The 24,918-nt window shown below is 51.0% G+C and overlaps 6 protein-coding genes and 1 pseudogene across 6 annotated transcripts; all 7 read left to right on the top strand.

Annotated features, from left to right (window-relative positions):
* The first annotated feature begins 168 nt into the window (after positions 1–168).
* On the top strand, positions 169–1,761 carry LOC138843322 (ubiquitin carboxyl-terminal hydrolase 17-like protein 13). The gene is made up of 2 exons (XM_089301792.1): positions 169–193; positions 284–1,761. The coding sequence occupies exons 1-2, from the start codon at positions 169–171 to the stop codon at positions 1,759–1,761; spliced, it is 1,503 nt and encodes a 500-aa protein (XP_089157918.1).
* Positions 1,762–3,961: 2,200 nt separating this feature from the next.
* LOC138843321 (ubiquitin carboxyl-terminal hydrolase 17-like protein 13) lies at positions 3,962–5,554 on the top strand. Its single transcript, XM_089301791.1, has 2 exons — positions 3,962–3,986; positions 4,077–5,554. The coding sequence occupies exons 1-2, from the start codon at positions 3,962–3,964 to the stop codon at positions 5,552–5,554; spliced, it is 1,503 nt and encodes a 500-aa protein (XP_089157917.1).
* Positions 5,555–7,758: 2,204 nt separating this feature from the next.
* On the top strand, positions 7,759–9,351 carry LOC138843320 (ubiquitin carboxyl-terminal hydrolase 17-like protein 13; annotated as a pseudogene).
* Positions 9,352–11,549: 2,198 nt separating this feature from the next.
* LOC138843319 (ubiquitin carboxyl-terminal hydrolase 17-like protein 6) lies at positions 11,550–13,142 on the top strand. The gene is made up of 2 exons (XM_089301790.1): positions 11,550–11,574; positions 11,665–13,142. The coding sequence occupies exons 1-2, from the start codon at positions 11,550–11,552 to the stop codon at positions 13,140–13,142; spliced, it is 1,503 nt and encodes a 500-aa protein (XP_089157916.1).
* A 2,206-nt stretch (positions 13,143–15,348) lies between these two features.
* On the top strand, positions 15,349–16,647 carry LOC100345283 (ubiquitin carboxyl-terminal hydrolase 17-like). Its single transcript, XM_089301789.1, has 2 exons — positions 15,349–15,373; positions 15,464–16,647. Exons 1-2 carry the CDS (start codon positions 15,349–15,351, stop codon positions 16,645–16,647), a joined length of 1,209 nt encoding a protein of 402 aa, XP_089157915.1.
* A 2,504-nt stretch (positions 16,648–19,151) lies between these two features.
* Positions 19,152–20,744, top strand: LOC138843318 (ubiquitin carboxyl-terminal hydrolase 17-like protein 13). The gene is made up of 2 exons (XM_089301788.1): positions 19,152–19,176; positions 19,267–20,744. The coding sequence occupies exons 1-2, from the start codon at positions 19,152–19,154 to the stop codon at positions 20,742–20,744; spliced, it is 1,503 nt and encodes a 500-aa protein (XP_089157914.1).
* Positions 20,745–22,946: 2,202 nt separating this feature from the next.
* On the top strand, positions 22,947–24,539 carry LOC100344775 (ubiquitin carboxyl-terminal hydrolase 17-like protein 13). Its single transcript, XM_089301787.1, has 2 exons — positions 22,947–22,971; positions 23,062–24,539. The coding sequence occupies exons 1-2, from the start codon at positions 22,947–22,949 to the stop codon at positions 24,537–24,539; spliced, it is 1,503 nt and encodes a 500-aa protein (XP_089157913.1).
* Positions 24,540–24,918: the final 379 nt, after the last annotated feature.

Genomic DNA, 24,918 nt, shown 5'->3' with positions numbered 1-24,918 from the left:
AATCCCATCAAGGGCTGGAAGCGGATGGGTGGGTCCTGTAGCAGGTCCAGGGTGTGGCATGCAGTGTGGACTATAAAAGGAGGGGGGAGAGGAACAGGTGGTCCTTGGATGCCAGTCTCAGAGGTGGAAGCATCTTGCTGCCTTGTGACAGTGGCTCCTGGAGACATGATGGCTGCTTCACCTCTCAAGGAAGGTGAGTTCCACTTTAATGACTTGCCAACACGCCAACTTTCCCATTCTAGCTCAGAGGGGGATGATACTCATGGTGGTGTTTGTCTCCCAGGGAAATCACCACCCTCACCTCAGAAAGAGCTCCCGCTGCAAAGTGATTTGGCTTCGGGGGCGACCCATCTGGCTCCCAGTGGAGGAGCTTCTCTGAGCTGCAGCTGGAAGAGACCTTATGGCATTGGGGCCGGTCTGCAGAATACGGGCAACACCTGCTACCTGAATGCAGCCCTGCAGTGTCTCACGTATACCCCACCCCTCGCCAACTATATGCTGTCCCAGGTGCATTCTCAAAGCTGTCGTCGTTCGGATCGCTGCATTCTGTGTGCCGTGGAAACGCACTTTCTCTGGGCCCTGCACAGTCCTGGCGACGTGATCCAGCCCTGTCAAGTGCTGGCTGCTGGCTTTCACACAAACAGGCAGGAAGACGCCCACGAATTTCTGATGTTTGCTCTGGATGTCCTGAAGGCAGCAGGTCTGCCTGGGCTCACGGACGGGGTGGGTCCCCAAGAGGACCAATCTCCATCCCAGCAGATAGTGGGAGGACACTGGAGGTCTCAAATCCAATGTCTCCAGTGCCAAGGCATTTCAGAAACCTTGGACCCTTACCTGGAGATCGCGTTGGATATCAAGACAGCCGACAGTGTGGAGCAAGCTTTGCAGCACTTGGTGCAACCTGAAGAGCTAGCTGGAGAAAACGCCTATCACTGTGCTACCTGCCTACAGAAGACAGCTGCTTCCAAGACACTCACCTTGCAATCGGCTGGCAAGGTGCTTCTCTTTGTATTGAAACGGTTTTCTGAGTTCACGGGTGAGAAACTTGGAGGACAAGTGCACTATCCCGAGTGCCTGGACATGAGACCTTACATGTCTCAGCAGAACGGGAGGCCACTGGACTATGTTCTCTATGCGGTTCTCGTCCACGTTGGCTTGAGGTGTCAATCAGGACACTACTTCTGCTATGTCAAAGCTGGCAGTGGCCACTGGTATAAAATGGATGATGCGAAGGTCACTGCCTGTGACACCACTTGTGTCCTGAATCAAAGTGCCTACGTGCTATTTTATGTCCGCAAGAGTGGAGTTGGAGGAGAACATGGGACAGTGTCTCCAGGCAGGGGACCCTCCGACTTGGAGGCTGCAAACACACGTGGCCATACACCAGGAGAGCTTGAAAGGCCTTCCCCTCTTGAAGCTGGAGAGTCAGAGGAGCACTTGGAGCAAACAACTCAGGACTTGACCTTGGATGCGTGGCAAGCCCTCCAAGCCCAGAACACACCAAGGAGTGCATTCAGCCTCAGGACAGTGGAGCCCACGCTGCCCAGCAATGCGATCGTAATTCACCAGGCAAGATCTGCCGCAGGGATGAGGAAGCACCATCCTGACCAGGAAAGGGCCCTGCTGCACGGGGCAGCTGGGCACATCACTCAGCAGGTAGCCATGAATCCTGGCAACCTCCCTTGTCCGGGAGGAAGGAGCAAACCTCCCAAGAGGAAGAACAAACCTGCAAAGAGGCCTCTGTTGTTGCTGTTCCGCTGACGTTAGTGCAAGAGGACTTCACGATTATGTGGTTGGGTGACAGTGCACGAGTTAAGTGTTTGTATTTGCAAGGGCAAAGGGTTTGTCCTTATGAACTGTCCTAGGTGTGAATTGGAAGCTTAGGTTGGAACCAAATGTCTATGTCTTCTGCATTTGCAAGGGGTGAGAGACTGTGTTTTGTGTGAGGCCACAATGTTGGATCGAGATGTGTGCTTTCCAGCGTGTCATGTCGCTAAGCAATTGTTGAGATTGGAGGCACAGAACTCTCTGCTTCATGAAGGAATTCTGAAGCAGCTGAGAAAGATGGGGAATAATGGCCTCCTTCTCCTTTGGCTACAAACAATCCTGCTTCATGCTTTCCTCTCCATCACCTCTCATGGAAGTCTTGGTGACAGATTTCTCCAAGTCAATCGTGAGGGCGAACCTCATGGCCCTCTCTCTTACCACAATGTATGACCTCAGGTTGTCACAGTCCCTGGGAGTTTCGTTGCACCTACTAGGAGCCTCTGGAAATCAACCATTGTCTTGAAGCATCAACCACATTGTGTGATCATCCCAAGCTCCTGAACAGGAGCCCTTCATCCTCCAGAATCGCCACAGTTTGTGTTTGTTAAACTCACAACTGAAATCACAGCATACTAACCTCCCACACAGGACCTCTGTCCTGAATGAATTGCATTAGGAGAGTTAACTGTGAAATGTGTTTTCAAACAGTTGTGTGTGTGTGTGTGTGTGTGTGTGTACCTTGTTTGAAATAAAGTAACTAAATTAAAACTGTAAAACTAAACCAAGGAAATTAAAGTATGCCTTTCTAAGGGTTTACCAAATAAAGAAACCTATTTTCCACTCTTAGTCTTTCCAGCGTTCTTCTTTGTTTGCATTTCAGAAATGGAAGCACATACCAGCACATCATGGAGGGGCCGGCACTGTGGCAGAGCAGGGAAAGCCGCCGCCTGCCGTGCTGGCATCCCATATGGGCGCCGGTTCAAGTCCCAGCTGCTTGACTTCCGATCCAGCTCTCTGCTATGGCCTGGGAAAGCAGGACAAGGTGGCTTGCAACCTTGGGCCTCTGGACACACATGGCAGACCTGGAAGAAGCTTCTGGCTCAAGGATGTGGATAGGCACAGATCATGTGTTGTGGCAATTTGGGGAGTGAACCATTGGAAGGACAACCTCTCTCTCTCTCTCACTCTCTCTCTCTCTCTCAGTCTCGCTCCCTTCATGCGTCCCTCCCTGTGCCTCTACATAACAGCACCTTTCAAATTCATATGGAAATCTTAGAAAAGTAGTATAGGGGCCATCGTTGTGGTGCAGTGGGTTAACGCCCTGTCCTGAAATGCCAGCATCCCGTATGGGCACTGGTTTGAGACCCGGCTGCTCCACTTGCAATCTAGCTCTCTGTTATGGCCTTGGAGAGCAGGACAAGATGGCCCAAGCCCTTGGCCGACTGTTCCTGCATGGGAGACATGGAGGAAGCCTCTGTCTCCTGGCTTCAGATTGGTGCAACTCTTGCTTTTTAGGCCAGTAGGGGAGTGAGTAATCGGATGGAACCCTCCCTCTCTCTTTCTCTCTCTTTCTCTCTCTCTCTCTGCCTCTCCTCGCTCTGTGTAACTCTGACTTTCCAATAAATAAAGAACCATTTAAAAAAGAAGAAAATATATCTTAATGGAGAATGGGACGGGGAATGGCAGATGAATGAGGAGAAGGGTTGGAAGGGTTGTATTCCATACGTAAAAAGCTTCTTTGGAGAATATGTACAGAATTGCAAAACTAAACAAAAGTTAAAATGTTCCTTTATAAGGGCTCAGCAAACTGAAACCCAAAACCTGCTTTCAGCCATCAGTCTCTCCAGCATTCTTCTTTGTTTTCCTTGAAGAACTCCAAGGCACATAGAAGCACATCATGGCACATCACCAAGTTCCACAAGGCACATGAAAGCCTTATCCTTCACATGCATCTTCCCCAGGTAGTGGAATCAAGCGGTGAAGGCCCAGAGGCTGTGAGGGCGTGAGACCACACCCTAAAGCCCCTAATCCCATCAAGGGCTGGAAGCGGATGGGTGGGTCCTGTAGCAGGTCCAGGGTGTGGCATGCAGTGTGGACTATAAAAGGAGGGGGGAGAGGAACAGGTGGTCCTTGGATGCCAGTCTCAGAGGTGGAAGCATCTTGCTGCCTTGTGACAGTGGCTCCTGGAGACATGATGGCTGCTTCACCTCTCAAGGAAGGTGAGTTCCACTTTAATGACTTGCCAACACGCCAACTTTCCCATTCTAGCTCAGAGGGGGATGATACTCATGGTGGTGTTTGTCTCCCAGGGAAATCACCACCCTCACCTCAGAAAGAGCTCCCGCTGCAAAGTGATTTGGCTTCGGGGGCGACCCATCTGGCTCCCAGTGGAGGAGCTTCTCTGAGCTGCAGCTGGAAGAGACCTTATGGCATTGGGGCCGGTCTGCAGAATACGGGCAACACCTGCTACCTGAATGCAGCCCTGCAGTGTCTCACGTATACCCCACCCCTCGCCAACTATATGCTGTCCCAGGTGCATTCTCAAAGCTGTCGTCGTTCGGATCGCTGCATTCTGTGTGCCGTGGAAACGCACTTTCTCTGGGCCCTGCACAGTCCTGGCGACGTGATCCAGCCCTGTCAAGTGCTGGCTGCTGGCTTTCACACAAACAGGCAGGAAGACGCCCACGAATTTCTGATGTTTGCTCTGGATGTCCTGAAGGCAGCAGGTCTGCCTGGGCTCACGGACGGGGTGGGTCCCCAAGAGGACCAATCTCCATCCCAGCAGATAGTGGGAGGACACTGGAGGTCTCAAATCCAATGTCTCCAGTGCCAAGGCATTTCAGAAACCTTGGACCCTTACCTGGAGATCGCGTTGGATATCAAGACAGCCGACAGTGTGGAGCAAGCTTTGCAGCACTTGGTGCAACCTGAAGAGCTAGCTGGAGAAAACGCCTATCACTGTGCTACCTGCCTACAGAAGACAGCTGCTTCCAAGACACTCACCTTGCAATCGGCTGGCAAGGTGCTTCTCTTTGTATTGAAACGGTTTTCTGAGTTCACGGGTGAGAAACTTGGAGGACAAGTGCACTATCCCGAGTGCCTGGACATGAGACCTTACATGTCTCAGCAGAACGGGAGGCCACTGGACTATGTTCTCTATGCGGTTCTCGTCCACGTTGGCTTGAGGTGTCAATCAGGACACTACTTCTGCTATGTCAAAGCTGGCAGTGGCCACTGGTATAAAATGGATGATGCGAAGGTCACTGCCTGTGACACCACTTGTGTCCTGAATCAAAGTGCCTACGTGCTATTTTATGTCCGCAAGAGTGGAGTTGGAGGAGAACATGGGACAGTGTCTCCAGGCAGGGGACCCTCCGACTTGGAGGCTGCAAACACACGTGGCCATACACCAGGAGAGCTTGAAAGGCCTTCCCCTCTTGAAGCTGGAGAGTCAGAGGAGCACTTGGAGCAAACAACTCAGGACTTGACCTTGGATGCGTGGCAAGCCCTCCAAGCCCAGAACACACCAAGGAGTGCATTCAGCCTCAGGACAGTGGAGCCCACGCTGCCCAGCAATGCGATCGTAATTCACCAGGCAAGATCTGCCGCAGGGATGAGGAAGCACCATCCTGACCAGGAAAGGGCCCTGCTGCACGGGGCAGCTGGGCACATCACTCAGCAGGTAGCCATGAATCCTGGCAACCTCCCTTGTCCGGGAGGAAGGAGCAAACCTCCCAAGAGGAAGAACAAACCTGCAAAGAGGCCTCTGTTGTTGCTGTTCCGCTGACGTTAGTGCAAGAGGACTTCACGATTATGTGGTTGGGTGACAGTGCACGAGTTAAGTGTTTGTATTTGCAAGGGCAAAGGGTTTGTCCTTATGAACTGTCCTAGGTGTGAATTGGAAGCTTAGGTTGGAACCAAATGTCTATGTCTTCTGCATTTGCAAGGGGTGAGAGACTGTGTTTTGTGTGAGGCCACAATGTTGGATCGAGATGTGTGCTTTCCAGCGTGTCATGTCGCTAAGCAATTGTTGAGATTGGAGGCACAGAACTCTCTGCTTCATGAAGGAATTCTGAAGCAGCTGAGAAAGATGGGGAATAATGGCCTCCTTCTCCTTTGGCTACAAACAATCCTGCTTCATGCTTTCCTCTCCATCACCTCTCATGGAAGTCTTGGTGACAGATTTCTCCAAGTCAATCGTGAGGGCGAACCTCATGGCCCTCTCTCTTACCACAATGTATGACCTCAGGTTGTCACAGTCCCTGGGAGTTTCGTTGCACCTACTAGGAGCCTCTGGAAATCAACCATTGTCTTGAAGCATCAACCACATTGTGTGATCATCCCAAGCTCCTGAACAGGAGCCCTTCATCCTCCAGAATCGCCACAGTTTGTGTTTGTTAAACTCACAACTGAAATCACAGCGTACTAACCTCCCACACAGGACCTCTGTCCTGAATGAATTGCATTAGGAGAGTTAACTGTGAAATGTGTTTTCAAACAGTTGTGTGTGTGTGTGTGTTTGTGTGTGTGTGTACCTTGTTTGAAATAAAGTAACTAAATTAAAACTGTAAAACTAAACCAAGGAAATTAAAGTATGCCTTTCTAAGGGTTTACCAAATAAAGAAACCTATTTTCCACTCTTAGTCTTTCCAGCGTTCTTCTTTGTTTGCATTTCAGAAATGGAAGCACATACCAGCACATCATGGAGGGGCCGGCACTGTGGCAGAGCAGGGAAAGCCGCCGCCTGCCGTGCTGGCATCCCATATGGGCGCCGGTTCAAGTCCCAGCTGCTTGACTTCCGATCCAGCTCTCTGCTATGGCCTGGGAAAGCAGGACAAGGTGGCTTGCAACCTTGGGCCTCTGGACACACATGGCAGACCTGGAAGAAGCTTCTGGCTCAAGGATGTGGATAGGCACAGATCATGTGTTGTGGCAATTTGGGGAGTGAACCATTGGAAGGACAACCTCTCTCTCTCTCTCACTCTCTCTCTCTCTCTCAGTCTCGCTCCCTTCATGCGTCCCTCCCTGTGCCTCTACATAACAGCACCTTTCAAATTCATATGGAAATCTTAGAAAAGTAGTATAGGGGCCATCGTTGTGGTGCAGTGGGTTAACGCCCTGTCCTGAAATGCCAGCATCCCGTATGGGCACTGGTTTGAGACCCGGCTGCTCCACTTGCAATCTAGCTCTCTGTTATGGCCTTGGAGAGCAGGACAAGATGGCCCAAGCCCTTGGCCGACTGTTCCTGCATGGGAGACATGGAGGAAGCCTCTGTCTCCTGGCTTCAGATTGGTGCAACTCTTGCTTTTTAGGCCAGTAGGGGAGTGAGTAATCGGATGGAACCCTCTCTCTCTCTTTCTCTCTCTTTCTCTCTCTCTCTCTGCCTCTCCTCGCTCTGTGTAACTCTGACTTTCCAATAAATAAAGAACCATTTAGAAAAGAAGAAAATATATCTTAATGGAGAATGGGACGGGGAATGGCAGATGAATGAGGAGAAGGGTTGGAAGGGTTGTATTCCATACGTAAAAAGCTTCTTTGGAGAATATGTACAGAATTGCACAACTAAACAAAAGTTAAAATGTTCCTTTATAAGGGCTCAGCAAACTGAAAACCAAAACCTGCTTTCAGCCATCAGTCTCTCCAGCATTCTTCTTTGTTTTCCTTGAAGAACTCCAAGGCACATAGAAGCACATCATGGCACATCACCAAGTTCCACAAGGCACATGAAAGCCTTATCCTTCACATGCATCCCCCCCAGGTAGTGGAATCAAGCGGTGAAGGCCCAGAGGCTGTGAGGGCGTGAGACCACACCCTAAAGCCCCTAATCCCATCAAGGGCTGGAAGCGGATGGGTGGGTCCTGTAGCAGGTCCAGGGTGTGGCATGCAGTGTGGACTATAAAAGGAGGGGGGAGAGGAACAGGTGGTCCTTGGATGCCAGTCTCAGAGGTGGAAGCATCTTGCTGCCTTGTGACAGTGGCTCCTGGAGACATGATGGCTGCTTCACCTCTCAAGGAAGGTGAGTTCCACTTTAATGACTTGCCAACACGCCAACTTTCCCATTCTAGCTCAGAGGGGGATGATACTCATGGTGGTGTTTGTCTCCCAGGGAAATCACCACCCTCACCTCAGAAAGAGCTCCCGCTGCAAAGTGATTTGGCTTCGGGGGCGACCCATCTGGCTCCCAGTGGAGGAGCTTCTCTGAGCTGCAGCTGGAAGAGACCTTATGGCATTGGGGCCGGTCTGCAGAATACGGGCAACACCTGCTACCTGAATGCAGCCCTGCAGTGTCTCACGTATACCCCACCCCTCGCCAACTATATGCTGTCCCAGGTGCATTCTCAAAGCTGTCGTCGTTCGGATCGCTGCATTCTGTGTGCCGTGGAAACGCACTTTCTCTGGGCCCTGCACAGTCCTGGCGACGTGATCCAGCCCTGTCAAGTGCTGGCTGCTGGCTTTCACACAAACAGGCAGGAAGACGCCCACGAATTTCTGATGTTTGCTCTGGATGTCCTGAAGGCAGCAGGTCTGCCTGGGCTCACGGACGGGGTGGGTCCCCAAGAGGACCAATCTCCATCCCAGCAGATAGTGGGAGGACACTGGAGGTCTCAAATCCAATGTCTCCAGTGCCAAGGCATTTCAGAAACCTTGGACCCTTACCTGGAGATCGCGTTGGATATCAAGACAGCCGACAGTGTGGAGCAAGCTTTGCAGCACTTGGTGCAACCTGAAGAGCTAGCTGGAGAAAACGCCTATCACTGTGCTACCTGCCTACAGAAGACAGCTGCTTCCAAGACACTCACCTTGCAATCGGCTGGCAAGGTGCTTCTCTTTGTATTGAAACGGTTTTCTGAGTTCACGGGTGAGAAACTTGGAGGACAAGTGCACTATCCCGAGTGCCTGGACATGAGACCTTACATGTCTCAGCAGAACGGGAGGCCACTGGACTATGTTCTCTATGCGGTTCTCGTCCACGTTGGCTTGAGGTGTCAATCAGGACACTACTTCTGCTATGTCAAAGCTGGCAGTGGCCACTGGTATAAAATGGATGATGCGAAGGTCACTGCCTGTGACACCACTTGTGTCCTGAATCAAAGTGCCTACGTGCTATTTTATGTCCGCAAGAGTGGAGTTGGAGGAGAACATGGGACAGTGTCTCCAGGCAGGGGACCCTCCGACTTGGAGGCTGCAAACACACGTGGCCATACACCAGGAGAGCTTGAAAGGCCTTCCCCTCTTGAAGCTGGAGAGTCAGAGGAGCACTTGGAGCAAACAACTCAGGACTTGACCTAGGATGCGTGGCAATCCCTCCAAGCCCAGAACAGACCAAGGAGTGCATTCAGCCTCAGGACAGTGGAGCCCACGCTGCCCAGCAATGCGATCGTAATTCACCAGGCAAGATCTGCCGCAGGGATGAGGAAGCACCATCCTGACCAGGAAAGGGCCCTGCTGCACGGGGCAGCTGGGCACATCACTCAGCAGGTAGCCATGAATCCTGGCAACCTCCCTTGTCCGGGAGGAAGGAGCAAACCTCCCAAGAGGAAGAACAAACCTGCAAAGAGGCCTCTGTTGTTGCTGTTCCGCTGACGTTAGTGCAAGAGGACTTCACGATTATGTGGTTGGGTGACAGTGCACGAGTTAAGTGTTTGCATTTGCAAGGGCAAAGGGTTTGTCCTTATGAACTGTCCTAGGTGTGAATTGGAAGCTTAGGTTGGAACCAAATGTCTATGTCTTCTGCATTTGCAAGGGGTGAGAGACTGTGTTTTGTGTGAGGCCACAATGTTGGATCGAGATGTGTGCTTTCCAGCGTGTCATGTCGCTAAGCAATTGTTGAGATTGGAGGCACAGAACTCTCTGCTTCATGAAGGAATTCTGAAGCAGCTGAGAAAGATGGGGAATAATGGCCTCCTTCTCCTTTGGCTACAAACAATCCTGCTTCATGCTTTCCTCTCCATCACCTCTCATGGAAGTCTTGGTGACAGATTTCTCCAAGTCAATCGTGAGGGCGAACCTCATGGCCCTCTCTCTTACCACAATGTATGACCTCAGGTTGTCACAGTCCCTGGGAGTTTCGTTGCACCTACTAGGAGCCTCTGGAAATCAACCATTGTCTTGAAGCATCAACCACATTGTGTGATCATCCCAAGCTCCTGAACAGGAGCCCTTCATCCTCCAGAATCGCCACAGTTTGTGTTTGTTAAACTCACAACTGAAATCACAGCGTACTAACCTCCCACACAGGACCTCTGTCCTGAATGAATTGCATTAGGAGAGTTAACTGTGAAATGTGTTTTCAAACAGTTGTGTGTGTGTGTGTGTGTGTGTGTACCTTGTTTGAAATAAAGTAACTAAATTAAAACTGTAAAACTAAACCAAGGAAATTAAAGTATGCCTTTCTAAGGGTTTACCAAATAAAGAAACCTATTTTCCACTCTTAGTCTTTCCAGCGTTCTTCTTTGTTTGCATTTCAGAAATGGAAGCACATACCAGCACATCATGGAGGGGCCGGCACTGTGGCAGAGCAGGGAAAGCCGCCGCCTGCCGTGCTGGCATCCCATATGGGCGCCGGTTCAAGTCCCAGCTGCTTGACTTCCGATCCAGCTCTCTGCTATGGCCTGGGAAAGCAGGACAAGGTGGCTTGCAACCTTGGGCCTCTGGACACACATGGCAGACCTGGAAGAAGCTTCTGGCTCAAGGATGTGGATAGGCACAGATCATGTGTTGTGGCAATTTGGGGAGTGAACCATTGGAAGGACAACCTCTCTCTCTCTCTCACTCTCTCTCTCTCTCTCAGTCTCGCTCCCTTCATGCGTCCCTCCCTGTGCCTCTACATAACAGCACCTTTCAAATTCATATGGAAATCTTAGAAAAGTAGTATAGGGGCCATCGTTGTGGTGCAGTGGGTTAACGCCCTGTCCTGAAATGCCAGCATCCCGTATGGGCACTGGTTTGAGACCCGGCTGCTCCACTTGCAATCTAGCTCTCTGTTATGGCCTTGGAGAGCAGGACAAGATGGCCCAAGCCCTTGGCCGACTGTTCCTGCATGGGAGACATGGAGGAAGCCTCTGTCTCCTGGCTTCAGATTGGTGCAACTCTTGCTTTTTAGGCCAGTAGGGGAGTGAGTAATCGGATGGAACCCTCTCTCTCTCTTTCTCTCTCTTTCTCTCTCTCTCTCTGCCTCTCCTCGCTCTGTGTAACTCTGACTTTCCAATAAATAAAGAACCATTTAGAAAAGAAGAAAATATATCTTAATGGAGAATGGGACGGGGAATGGCAGATGAATGAGGAGAAGGGTTGGAAGGGTTGTATTCCATACGTAAAAAGCTTCTTTGGAGAATATGTACAGAATTGCACAACTAAACAAAAGTTAAAATGTTCCTTTATAAGGGCTCAGCAAACTGAAAACCAAAACCTGCTTTCAGCCATCAGTCTCTCCAGCATTCTTCTTTGTTTTCCTTGAAGAACTCCAAGGCACATAGAAGCACATCATGGCACATCACCAAGTTCCACAAGGCACATGAAAGCCTTATCCTTCACATGCATCCCCCCCAGGTAGTGGAATCAAGCGGTGAAGGCCCAGAGGCTGTGAGGGCGTGAGACCACACCCTAAAGCCCCTAATCCCATCAAGGGCTGGAAGCGGATGGGTGGGTCCTGTAGCAGGTCCAGGGTGTGGCATGCAGTGTGGACTATAAAAGGAGGGGGGAGAGGAACAGGTGGTCCTTGGATGCCAGTCTCAGAGGTGGAAGCATCTTGCTGCCTTGTGACAGTGGCTCCTGGAGACATGATGGCTGCTTCACCTCTCAAGGAAGGTGAGTTCCACTTTAATGACTTGCCAACACGCCAACTTTCCCATTCTAGCTCAGAGGGGGATGATACTCATGGTGGTGTTTGTCTCCCAGGGAAATCACCACCCTCACCTCAGAAAGAGCTCCCGCTGCAAAGTGATTTGGCTTCGGGGGCGACCCATCTGGCTCCCAGTGGAGGAGCTTCTCTGAGCTGCAGCTGGAAGAGACCTTATGGCATTGGGGCCGGTCTGCAGAATACGGGCAACACCTGCTACCTGAATGCAGCCCTGCAGTGTCTCACGTATACCCCACCCCTCGCCAACTATATGCTGTCCCAGGTGCATTCTCAAAGCTGTCATCGTTCGGATCGCTGCATTCTGTGTGCCGTGGAAACGCACTTTCTCTGGGCCCTGCACAGTCCTGGCGACGTGATCCAGCCCTGTCAAGTGCTGGCTGCTGGCTTTCACACAAACAGGCAGGAAGACGCCCACGAATTTCTGATGTTTGCTCTGGATGTCCTGAAGGCAGCAGGTCTGCCTGGGCTCACGGACGGGGTGGGTCCCCAAGAGGACCAATCTCCATCCCAGCAGATAGTGGGAGGACACTGGAGGTCTCAAATCCAATGTCTCCAGTGCCAAGGCATTTCAGAAACCTTGGACCCTTACCTGGAGATCGCGTTGGATATCAAGACAGCCGACAGTGTGGAGCAAGCTTTGCAGCACTTGGTGCAACCTGAAGAGCTAGCTGGAGAAAACGCCTATCACTGTGCTACCTGCCTACAGAAGACAGCTGCTTCCAAGACACTCACCTTGCAATCGGCTGGCAAGGTGCTTCTCTTTGTATTGAAACGGTTTTCTGAGTTCACGGGTGAGAAACTTGGAGGACAAGTGCACTATCCCGAGTGCCTGGACATGAGACCTTACATGTCTCAGCAGAACGGGAGGCCACTGGACTATGTTCTCTATGCGGTTCTCGTCCACGTTGGCTTGAGGTGTCAATCAGGACACTACTTCTGCTATGTCAAAGCTGGCAGTGGCCACTGGTATAAAATGGATGATGCGAAGGTCACTGCCTGTGACACCACTTGTGTCCTGAATCAAAGTGCCTACGTGCTATTTTATGTCCGCAAGAGTGGAGTTGGAGGAGAACATGGGACAGTGTCTCCAGGCAGGGGACCCTCCGACTTGGAGGCTGCAAACACACGTGGCCATACACCAGGAGAGCTTGAAAGGCCTTCCCCTCTTGAAGCTGGAGAGTCAGAGGAGCACTTGGAGCAAACAACTCAGGACTTGACCTTGGATGCGTGGCAAGCCCTCCAAGCCCAGAACACACCAAGGAGTGCATTCAGCCTCAGGACAGTGGAGCCCACGCTGCCCAGCAATGCGATCGTAATTCACCAGGCAAGATCTGCCGCAGGGATGAGGAAGCACCATCCTGACCAGGAAAGGGCCCTGCTGCACGGGGCAGCTGGGCACATCACTCAGCAGGTAGCCATGAATCCTGGCAACCTCCCTTGTCCGGGAGGAAGGAGCAAACCTCCCAAGAGGAAGAACAAACCTGCAAAGAGGCCTCTGTTGTTGCTGTTCCGCTGACGTTAGTGCAAGAGGACTTCACGATTATGTGGTTGGGTGACAGTGCACGAGTTAAGTGTTTGTATTTGCAAGGGCAAAGGGTTTGTCCTTATGAACTGTCCTAGGTGTGAATTGGAAGCTTAGGTTGGAACCAAATGTCTATGTCTTCTGCATTTGCAAGGGGTGAGAGACTGTGTTTTGTGTGAGGCCACAATGTTGGATCGAGATGTGTGCTTTCCAGCGTGTCATGTCGCTAAGCAATTGTTGAGATTGGAGGCACAGAACTCTCTGCTTCATGAAGGAATTCTGAAGCAGCTGAGAAAGATGGGGAATAATGGCCTCCTTCTCCTTTGGCTACAAACAATCCTGCTTCATGCTTTCCTCTCCATCACCTCTCATGGAAGTCTTGGTGACAGATTTCTCCAAGTCAATCGTGAGGGCGAACCTCATGGCCCTCTCTCTTACCACAATGTATGACCTCAGGTTGTCACAGTCCCTGGGAGTTTCGTTGCACCTACTAGGAGCCTCTGGAAATCAACCATTGTCTTGAAGCATCAACCACATTGTGTGATCATCCCAAGCTCCTGAACAGGAGCCCTTCATCCTCCAGAATCGCCACAGTTTGTGTTTGTTAAACTCACAACTGAAATCACAGCGTACTAACCTCCCACACAGGACCTCTGTCCTGAATGAATTGCATTAGGAGAGTTAACTGTGAAATGTGTTTTCAAACAGTTGTGTGTGTGTGTGTGTGTGTGTGTGTGTACCTTGTTTGAAATAAAGTAACTAAATTAAAACTGTAAAACTAAACCAAGGAAATTAAAGTATGCCTTTCTAAGGGTTTACCAAATAAAGAAACCTATTTTCCACTCTTAGTCTTTCCAGCGTTCTTCTTTGTTTGCATTTCAGAAATGGAAGCACATACCAGCACATCATGGAGGGGCCGGCACTGTGGCAGAGCAGGGAAAGCCGCCGCCTGCCGTGCTGGCATCCCATATGGGCGCCGGTTCAAGTCCCAGCTGCTTGACTTCCGATCCAGCTCTCTGCTATGGCCTGGGAAAGCAGGACAAGGTGGCTTGCAACCTTGGGCCTCTGCACACACATGGCAGACCTGGAAGAAGCTTCTGGCTCAAGGATGTGGATAGGCACAGATCATGTGTTGTGGCAATTTGGGGAGTGAACCATTGGAAGGACAACCTCTCTCTCTGTCTCTCTCTCTCTCTCTCTCTCTCTCAGTCTCTCTCCCTTCATGTGTCCCTCCCTGTGCCTCTACATAACAGCACCTTTCAAATTCATATGGAAATCTTAGAAAAGTAGTATAGGGGCCATCGTTGTGGTGCAGTGGGTTAACGCCCTGTCCTGAAATGCCAGCATCCCGTATGGGCACTGGTTTGAGACCCGGCTGCTCCACTTGCAATCTAGCTCTCTGTTATGGCCTTGGAGAGCAGGACAAGATGGCCCAAGCCCTTGGCCGACTGTTCCTGCATGGGAGACATGGAGGAAGCCTCTGTCTCCTGGCTTCAGATTGGTGCAACTCTTGCTTTTTAGGCCAGTAGGGGAGTGAGTAATCGGATGGAACCCTCTCTCTCTCTTTCTCTCTCTTTCTCTCTCTCTCTCTGCCTCTCCTCGCTCTGTGTAACTCTGACTTTCCAATAAATAAAGAACCATTTAAAAAAGAAGAAAATATATCTTAATGGAGAATGGGACGGGGAATGGCAGATGAATGAGGAGAAGGGTTGGAAGGGTTGTATTCCATACGTAAAAAGCTTCTTTGGAGAATATGTACAGAATTGCAAAACTAAACAAAAGTTAAAATGTTCCTTTATAAGGGCTCAGCAAACTGAAAACCAAAACCTGCTTTCAGCCATCAGTCTCTCCAGCATTCTTCTTTGTTTTCCTTGAAGAACTCCAAGGCACATAGAAGCACATCATGGCACATCACCAAGTTCCACAAGGCACATGAAAGCCTTATCCTTCACATGCATCTTCCCCAGGTAGTGGAATCAAGCGGTGAAGGCCCAGAGGCTGTGAGGGCGTGAGACCACACCCTAAAGCCCCTAATCCCATCAAGGGCTGGAAGCGGATGGGTGGGTCCTGTAGCAGGTCCAGGGTGTGGCATGCAGTGTGGACTATAAAAGGAGGGGGGAGAGGAACAGGTGGTCCTTGGATGCCAGTCTCAGAGGTGGAAGCATCTTGCTGCCTTGTGACAGTGGCTCCTGGAGACATGATGGCTGCTTCACCTCTCAAGGAAGGTGAGTTCCACTTTAATGACTTGCCAACACGCCAACTTTCCCATTCTAGCTCAGAGGGGGATGATACTCATGGTGGTGTTTGTCTCCCAGGGAAATCACCACCCTCACCTCAGAAAGAGCTCCCGCTGCAAAGTGATTTGGCTTCGGGGGCGACCCATCTGGCTCCCAGTGGAGGAGCTTCTCTGAGCTGCAGCTGGAAGAGACCTTATGGCATTGGGGCCAGTCTGCAGAATACGGGCAACACCTGCTACCTGAATGCAGCCCTGCAGTGTCTCACGTATACCCCACCCCTCGCCAACTATATGCTGTCCCAGGTGCATTCTCAAAGCTGTCGTCGTTCGGATCGCTGCATTCTGTGTGCCGTGGAAACGCACTTTCTCTGGGCCCTCCACAGTCCTGGCGACGTGATCCAGCCCTGTCATGTGCTGGCTGCTGGCTTTCACACAAACAGGCAGGAAGACGCCCACGAATTTCTGATGTTTGCTCTGGATGTCCTGAAGGCAGTAGGTCTGCCTGGGCTCACGGACGGGGTGGGTCCCCAAGAGGACCAATCTCCATCCCAGCAGATAGTGGGAGGACACTGGAGGTCTCAAATCCAATGTCTCCAGTGCCAAGGCATTTCAGAAACCTTGGACCCTTACCTGGAGATCGCGTTGGATATCAAGACAGCCGACAGTGTGGAGCAAGCTTTGCAGCACTTGGTGCAACCTGAAGAGCTAGCTGGAGAAAACGCCTATCACTGTGCTACCTGCCTACAGAAGACAGCTGCTTCCAAGACACTCACCTTGCAATCGGCTGGCAAGGTGCTTCTCTTTGTATTGAAACGGTTTTCTGAGTTCACGGGTGAGAAACTTGGAGGACAAGTGCACTATCCCGAGTGCCTGGACATGAGACCTTACATGTCTCAGCAGAACGGGAGGCCACTGGACTATGTTCTCTATGCGGTTCTCGTCCACGTTGGCTTGAGGTGTCAATCAGGACACTACTTCTGCTATGTCAAAGCTGGCAGTGGCCACTGGTATAAAATGGATGATGCGAAGGTCACTGCCTGTGACACCACTTGTGTCCTGAATCAAAGTGCCTACGTGCTATTTTATGTCCGCAAGAGTGGAGTTGGAGGAGAACATGGGACAGTGTCTCCAGGCAGGGGACCCTCCGACTTGGAGGCTGCAAACACACGTGGCCATACACCAGGAGAGCTTGAAAGGCCTTCCCCTCTTGAAGCTGGAGAGTCAGAGGAGCACTTGGAGCAAACAACTCAGGACTTGACCTAGGATGCGTGGCAAGCCCTCCAAGCCCAGAACAGACCAAGGAGTGCATTCAGCCTCAGGACAGTGGAGCCCACGCTGCCCAGCAATGCGATCGTAATTCACCAGGCAAGATCTGCCGCAGGGATGAGGAAGCACCATCCTGACCAGGAAAGGGCCCTGCTGCACGGGGCAGCTGGGCACATCACTCAGCAGGTAGCCATGAATCCTGGCAACCTCCCTTGTCCGGGAGGAAGGAGCAAACCTCCCAAGAGGAAGAACAAACCTGCAAAGAGGCCTCTGTTGTTGCTGTTCCGCTGACGTTAGTGCAAGAGGACTTCACGATTATGTGGTTGGGTGACAGTGCACGAGTTAAGTGTTTGCATTTGCAAGGGCAAAGGGTTTGTCCTTATGAACTGTCCTAGGTGTGAATTGGAAGCTTAGGTTGGAACCAAATGTCTATGTCTTCTGCATTTGCAAGGGGTGAGAGACTGTGTTTTGTGTGAGGCCACAATGTTGGATCGAGATGTGTGCTTTCCAGCGTGTCATGTCGCTAAGCAATTGTTGAGATTGGAGGCACAGAACTCTCTGCTTCATGAAGGAATTCTGAAGCAGCTGAGAAAGATGGGGAATAATGGCCTCCTTCTCCTTTGGCTACAAACAATCCTGCTTCATGCTTTCCTCTCCATCACCTCTCATGGAAGTCTTGGTGACAGATTTCTCCAAGTCAATCGTGAGGGCGAACCTCATGGCCCTCTCTCTTACCACAATGTATGACCTCAGGTTGTCACAGACCCTGGGAGTTTCGTTGCACCTACTAGGAGCCTCTGGAAATCAACCATTGTCTTGAAGCATCAACCACATTGTGTGATCATCCCAAGCTCCTGAACAGGAGCCCTTCATCCTCCAGAATCGCCACAGTTTGTGTTTGTTAAACTCACAACTGAAATCACAGCGTACTAACCTCCCACACAGGACCTCTGTCCTGAATGAATTGCATTAGGAGAGTTAACTGTGAAATGTGTTTTCAAACAGTTGTGTGTGTGTGTGTGTGTGTGTGTGTGTGTACCTTGTTTGAAATAAAGTAACTAAATTAAAACTGTAAAACTAAACCAAGGAAATTAAAGTATGCCTTTCTAAGGGTTTACCAAATAAAGAAACCTATTTTCCACTCTTAGTCTTTCCAGCGTTCTTCTTTGTTTGCATTTCAGAAATGGAAGCACATACCAGCACATCATGGAGGGGCCGGCACTGTGGCAGAGCAGGGAAAGCCGCCGCCTGCCGTGCTGGCATCCCATATGGGCGCCGGTTCAAGTCCCAGCTGCTTGACTTCCGATCCAGCTCTCTGCTATGGCCTGGGAAAGCAGGACAAGGTGGCTTGCAACCTTGGGCCTCTGGACACACATGGCAGACCTGGAAGAAGCTTCTGGCTCAAGGATGTGGATAGGCACAGATCATGTGTTGTGGCAATTTGGGGAGTGAACCATTGGAAGGACAACCTCTCTCTCTCTCTCACTCTCTCTCTCTCTCTCTCTCTCAGTCTCTCTCCCTTCATGCGTCCCTCCCTGTGCCTCTACATAACAGCACCTTTCAAATTCATATGGAAATCTTAGAAAAGTAGTATAGGGGCCATCGTTGTGGTGCAGTGGGTTAACGCCCTGTCCTGAAATGCCAGCATCCCGTATGGGCACTGGTTTGAGACCCAGCTGCTCCACTTGCAATCTAGCTCTCTGTTATGGCCTTGGAGAGCAGGACAAGATGGCCCAAGCCCTTGGCCGACTGTTCCTGCATGGGAGACATGGAGGAAGCCTCTGTCTCCTGGCTTCAGATTGGTGCAACTCTTGCTTTTTAGGCCAGTAGGGGAGTGAGTAATCGGATGGAACCCTCTCTCTCTCTTTCTCTCTCTTTCTCTCTCTCTCTCTGCCTCTCCTCGCTCTGTGTAACTCTGACTTTCCAATAAATAAAGAACCATTTAAAAAAGAAGAAAATATATCTTAATGGAGAATGGGACGGGGAATGGCAGATGAATGAGGAGAAGGGTTGGAAGGGTTGTATTCCATACGTAAAAAGCTTCTTTGGAGAATATGTACAGAATTGCACAACTAAACAAAAGTTAAAATGTTCCTTTATAAGGGCTCAGCAAACTAAAACCCAACACCTGCTTTCAGCCATCAGTCTCTCCAGCATTCTTCTTTGTTTTCCTTGAAGAACTCCAAGGCACATAGAAGCACATCATGGCACATCACCAAGTTCCACAAGGCACATGAAAGCCTTATCCTTCACATGCATCTTCCCCAGGTAGTGGAATCAAGCGGTGAAGGCCCAGAGGCTGTGAGGGCGTGAGACCACACCCTAAAGCCCCTAATCCCATCAAGGGCTGGAAGCGGATGGGTGGGTCCTGTAGCAGGTCCAGGGTGTGGCATGCAGTGTGGACTATAAAAGGAGGGGGGAGAGGAACAGGTGGTCCTTGGATGCCAGTCTCAGAGGTGGAAGCATCTTGCTGCCTTGTGACAGTGGCTCCTGGAGACATGATGGCTGCTTCACCTCTCAAGGAAGGTGAGTTCCACTTTAATGACTTGCCAACACGCCAACTTTCCCATTCTAGCTCAGAGGGGGATGATACTCATGGTGGTGTTTGTCTCCCAGGGAAATCACCACCCTCACCTCAGAAAGAGCTCCCGCTGCAAAGTGATTTGGCTTCGGGGGCGACCCATCTGGCTCCCAGTGGAGGAGCTTCTCTGAGCTGCAGCTGGAAGAGACCTTATGGCATTGGGGCCGGTCTGCAGAATACGGGCAACACCTGCTACCTGAATGCAGCCCTGCAGTGTCTCACGTATACCCCACCCCTCGCCAACTATATGCTGTCCCAGGTGCATTCTCAAAGCTGTCGTCGTTCGGATCGCTGCATTCTGTGTGCCGTGGAAACGCACTTTCTCTGGGCCCTCCACAGTCCTGGCGACGTGATCCAGCCCTGTCAAGTGCTGGCTGCTGGCTTTCACACAAACAGGCAGGAAGACGCCCACGAATTTCTGATGTTTGCTCTGGATGTCCTGAAGGCAGCAGGTCTGCCTGGGCTCACGGACGGGGTGGGTCCCCAAGAGGACCAATCTCCATCCCAGCAGATAGTGGGAGGACACTGGAGGTCTCAAATCCAATGTCTCCAGTGCCAAGGCATTTCAGAAACCTTGGACCCTTACCTGGAGATCGCGTTGGATATCAAGACAGCCGACAGTGTGGAGCAAGCTTTGCAGCACTTGGTGCAACCTGAAGAGCTAGCTGGAGAAAACGCCTATCACTGTGCTACCTGCCTACAGAAGACAGCTGCTTCCAAGACACTCACCTTGCAATCGGCTGGCAAGGTGCTTCTCTTTGTATTGAAACGGTTTTCTGAGTTCACGGGTGAGAAACTTGGAGGACAAGTGCACTATCCCGAGTGCCTGGACATGAGACCTTACATGTCTCAGCAGAACGGGAGGCCACTGGACTATGTTCTCTATGCGGTTCTCGTCCACGTTGGCTTGAGGTGTCAATCAGGACACTACTTCTGCTATGTCAAAGCTGGCAGTGGCCACTGGTATAAAATGGATGATGCGAAGGTCACTGCCTGTGACACCACTTGTGTCCTGAATCAAAGTGCCTACGTGCTATTTTATGTCCGCAAGAGTGGAGTTGGAGGAGAACATGGGACAGTGTCTCCAGGCAGGGGACCCTCCGACTTGGAGGCTGCAAACACACGTGGCCATACACCAGGAGAGCTTGAAAGGCCTTCCCCTCTTGAAGCTGGAGAGTCAGAGGAGCACTTGGAGCAAACAACTCAGGACTTGACCTTGGATGCGTGGCAAGCCCTCCAAGCCCAGAACACACCAAGGAGTGCATTCAGCCTCAGGACAGTGGAGCCCACGCTGCCCAGCAATGCGATCGTAATTCACCAGGCAAGATCTGCCGCAGGGATGAGGAAGCACCATCCTGACCAGGAAAGGGCCCTGCTGCACGGGGCAGCTGGGCACATCACTCAGCAGGTAGCCATGAATCCTGGCAACCTCCCTTGTCCGGGAGGAAGGAGCAAACCTCCCAAGAGGAAGAACAAACCTGCAAAGAGGCCTCTGTTGTTGCTGTTCCGCTGACGTTAGTGCAAGAGGACTTCACGATTATGTGGTTGGGTGACAGTGCACGAGTTAAGTGTTTGTATTTGCAAGGGCAAAGGGTTTGTCCTTATGAACTGTCCTAGGTGTGAATTGGAAGCTTAGGTTGGAACCAAATGTCTATGTCTTCTGCATTTGCAAGGGGTGAGAGACTGTGTTTTGTGTGAGGCCACAATGTTGGATCGAGATGTGTGCTTTCCAGCGTGTCATGTTGCTAAGCAATTGTTGAGATTGGAGGCACAGAACTCTCTGCTTCATGAAGGAATTCTGAAGCAGCTGAGAAAGATGGGGAATAATGGCCTCCTTCTCCTTTGGCTACAAACAATCCTGCTTCATGCTTTCCTCTCCATCACCTCTCATGGAAGTCTTGGTGACAGATTTCTCCAAGTCAATCGTGAGGGCGAACCTCATGGCCCTCTCTCTTACCACAATGTATGACCTCAGGTTGTCACAGTCCCTGGGAGTTTCGTTGCACCTACTAGGAGCCTCTGGAAATCAACCATTGTCTTGAAGCATCAACCACATTGTGTGATCATCCCAAGCTCCTGAACAGGAGCCCTTCATCCTCCAGAATCGCCACAGTTTGTGTTTGTTAAACTCACAACTGAAATCACAGCGTACTAACCTCCCACACAGGACCTCTGTCCTGAATGAATTGCATTAGGAGAGTTAACTGTGAAATGTGTTTTCAAACAGTTGTGTGTGTGTGTGTGTGTGTGTGTGTACCTTGTTTGAAATAAAGCAACTAAATTAAAACTGTAAAACTAAACCAAGGAAATTAAAGTATGCCTTTCTAAGGGTTTACCAAATAAAGAAACCTATTTTCCACTCTTAGTCTTTCCAGCGTTCTTCTTTGTTTGCATTTCAGAAATGGAAGCACATACCAGCACATCATGGAGGGGCCGGCACTGTGGCAGAGCAGGGAAAGCCGCCGCCTGCCGTGCTGGCATCCCATATGGGCGCCGGTTCAAGTCCCAGCTGCTTGACTTCCGATCCAGCTCTCTGCTATGGCCTGGGAAAGCAGGACAAGGTGGCTTGCAACCTTGGGCCTCTGGACACACATGGCAGACCTGGAAGAAGCTTCTGGCTCAAGGATGTGGATAGGCACAGATCATGTGTTGTGGCAATTTGGGGAGTGAACCATTGGAAGGACAACCTCTCTCTCTCTCTCTCTCTCTCTCTCTCTCTCTCTGTCTCTCTCCCTTCATGCGTCCCTCCCTGTGCCTCTACATAACAGCACCTTTCAAATTCATATGGAAATCTTAGAAAAGTAGTATAGGGGCCATCGTTGTGGTGCAGTGGGTTAACGCCCTGTCCTGAAATGCCAGCATCCCGTATGGGCACTGGTTTGAGACCCGGCTGCTCCACTTGCAATCTAGCTCTCTGTTATGGCCTTGGAGAGCAGGACAAGATGGCCCAAGCCCTTGGCCGACTGTTCCTGCATGGGAGACATGGAGGAAGCCTCTGTCTCCTGGCTTCAGATTGGTGCAACTCTTGCTTTTTAGGCCAGTAGGGGAGTGAGTAATCGGATGGAACCCTCTCTCTCTCTTTCTCTCTCTTTCTCTCTCTCTCTCTGCCTCTCCTCGCTCTGTGTAACTCTGACTTTCCAATAAATAAAGAACCATTTAAAAAAGAAGAAAATATATCTTAATGGAGAATGGGACGGGGAATGGCAGATGAATGAGGAGAAGGGTTGGAAGGGTTGTATTCCATACGTAAAAAGCTTCTTTGGAGAATATGTACAGAATTGCAAAACTAAACAAAAGTTAAAATGTTCCTTTATAAGGGCTCAGCAAACTGAAACCCAAAACCTGCTTTCAGCCATCAGTCTCTCCAGCATTCTTCTTTGTTTTCCTTGAAGAACTCCAAGGCACATAGAAGCACATCATGGCACATCACCAAGTTCCACAAGGCACATGAAAGCCTTATCCTTCACATGCATCTCCCCCAGGTAGTGGAATCAAGCGGTGAAGGCCCAGAGGCTGTGAGGGCGTGAGACCACACCCTAAAGCCCCTAATCCCATCAAGGGCTGGAAGCGGATGGGTGGGTCCTGTAGCAGGTCCAGGGTGTGGCATGCAGTGTGGACTATAAAAGGAGGGGGGAGAGGAACAGGTGGTCCTTGGATGCCAGTCTCAGAGGTGGAAGCATCTTGCTGCCTTGTGACAGTGGCTCCTGGAGACATGATGGCTGCTTCACCTCTCAAGGAAGGTGAGTTCCACTTTAATGACTTGCCAACACGCCAACTTTCCCATTCTAGCTCAGAGGGGGATGATACTCATGGTGGTGTTTGTCTCCCAGGGAAATCACCACCCTCACCTCAGAAAGAGCTCCCGCTGCAAAGTGATTTGGCTTCGGGGGCGACCCATCTGGCTCCCAGTGGAGGAGCTTCTCTGAGCTGCAGCTGGAAGAGACCTTATGGCATTGGGGCCGGTCTGCAGAATACGGGCAACACCTGCTACCTGAATGCAGCCCTGCAGTGTCTCACGTATACCCCACCCCTCGCCAACTATATGCTGTCCCAGGTGCATTCTCAAAGCTGTCGTCGTTCGGATCGCTGCATTCTGTGTGCCGTGGAAACGCACTTTCTCTGGGCCCTCCACAGTCCTGGCGACGTGATCCAGCCCTGTCAAGTGCTGGCTGCTGGCTTTCACACAAACAGGCAGGAAGACGCCCACGAATTTCTGATGTTTGCTCTGGATGTCCTGAAGGCAGCAGGTCTGCCTGGGCTCACGGACGGGGTGGGTCCCCAAGAGGACCAATCTCCATCCCAGCAGATAGTGGGAGGACACTGGAGGTCTCAAATCCAATGTCTCCAGTGCCAAGGCATTTCAGAAACCTTGGACCCTTACCTGGAGATCGCGTTGGATATCAAGACAGCCGACAGTGTGGAGCAAGCTTTGCAGCACTTGGTGCAACCTGAAGAGCTAGCTGGAGAAAACGCCTATCACTGTGCTACCTGCCTACAGAAGACAGCTGCTTCCAAGACACTCACCTTGCAATCGGCTGGCAAGGTGCTTCTCTTTGTATTGAAACGGTTTTCTGAGTTCACGGGTGAGAAACTTGGAGGACAAGTGCACTATCCCGAGTGCCTGGACATGAGACCTTACATGTCTCAGCAGAACGGGAGGCCACTGGACTATGTTCTCTATGCGGTTCTCGTCCACGTTGGCTTGAGGTGTCAATCAGGACACTACTTCTGCTATGTCAAAGCTGGCAGTGGCCACTGGTATAAAATGGATGATGCGAAGGTCACTGCCTGTGACACCACTTGTGTCCTGAATCAAAGTGCCTACGTGCTATTTTATGTCCGCAAGAGTGGAGTTGGAGGAGAACATGGGACAGTGTCTCCAGGCAGGGGACCCTCCGACTTGGAGGCTGCAAACACACGTAGCCATACACCAGGAGAGCTTGAAAGGCCTTCCCCTCTTGAAGCTGGAGAGTCAGAGGAGCACTTGGAGCAAACAACTCAGGACTTGACCTTGGATGCGTGGCAAGCCCTCCAAGCCCAGAACACACCAAGGAGTGCATTCAGCCTCAGGACAGTGGAGCCCACGCTGCCCAGCAATGCGATCGTAATTCACCAGGCAAGATCTGCCGCAGGGATGAGGAAGCACCATCCTGACCAGGAAAGGGCCCTGCTGCACGGGGCAGCTGGGCACATCACTCAGCAGGTAGCCATGAATCCTGGCAACCTCCCTTGTCCGGGAGGAAGGAGCAAACCTCCCAAGAGGAAGAACAAACCTGCAAAGAGGCCTCTGTTGTTGCTGTTCCGCTGACGTTAGTGCAAGAGGACTTCACGATTATGTGGTTGGGTGACAGTGCACGAGTTAAGTGTTTGTATTTGCAAGGGCAAAGGGTTTGTCCTTATGAACTGTCCTAGGTGTGAATTGGAAGCTTAGGTTGGAACCAAATGTCTATGTCTTCTGCATTTGCAAGGGGTGAGAGACTGTGTTTTGTGTGAGGCCACAATGTTGGATCGAGATGTGTGCTTTCCAGCGTGTCATGTCGCTAAGCAATTGTTGAGATTGGAGGCACAGAACTCTCTGCTTCATGAAGGAATTCTGAAGCAGCTGAGAAAGATGGGGAATAATGGCCTCCTTCTCCTTTGGCTACAAACAATCCTGCTTCATGCTTTCCTCTCCATCACCTCTCATG

Source organism: Oryctolagus cuniculus, chromosome 8, assembly GCF_051225735.1.
Source record: "Oryctolagus cuniculus isolate XC-2025 breed Fujian yellow rabbit chromosome 8, ASM5122573v1, whole genome shotgun sequence".
In the NCBI taxonomy this organism is placed as follows: Eukaryota; Metazoa; Chordata; class Mammalia; order Lagomorpha; family Leporidae; genus Oryctolagus; species Oryctolagus cuniculus.
The sequence above is the reverse complement of the archived record's forward strand: the minus strand, read 5'-3'. Positions and strand labels throughout refer to the sequence as shown.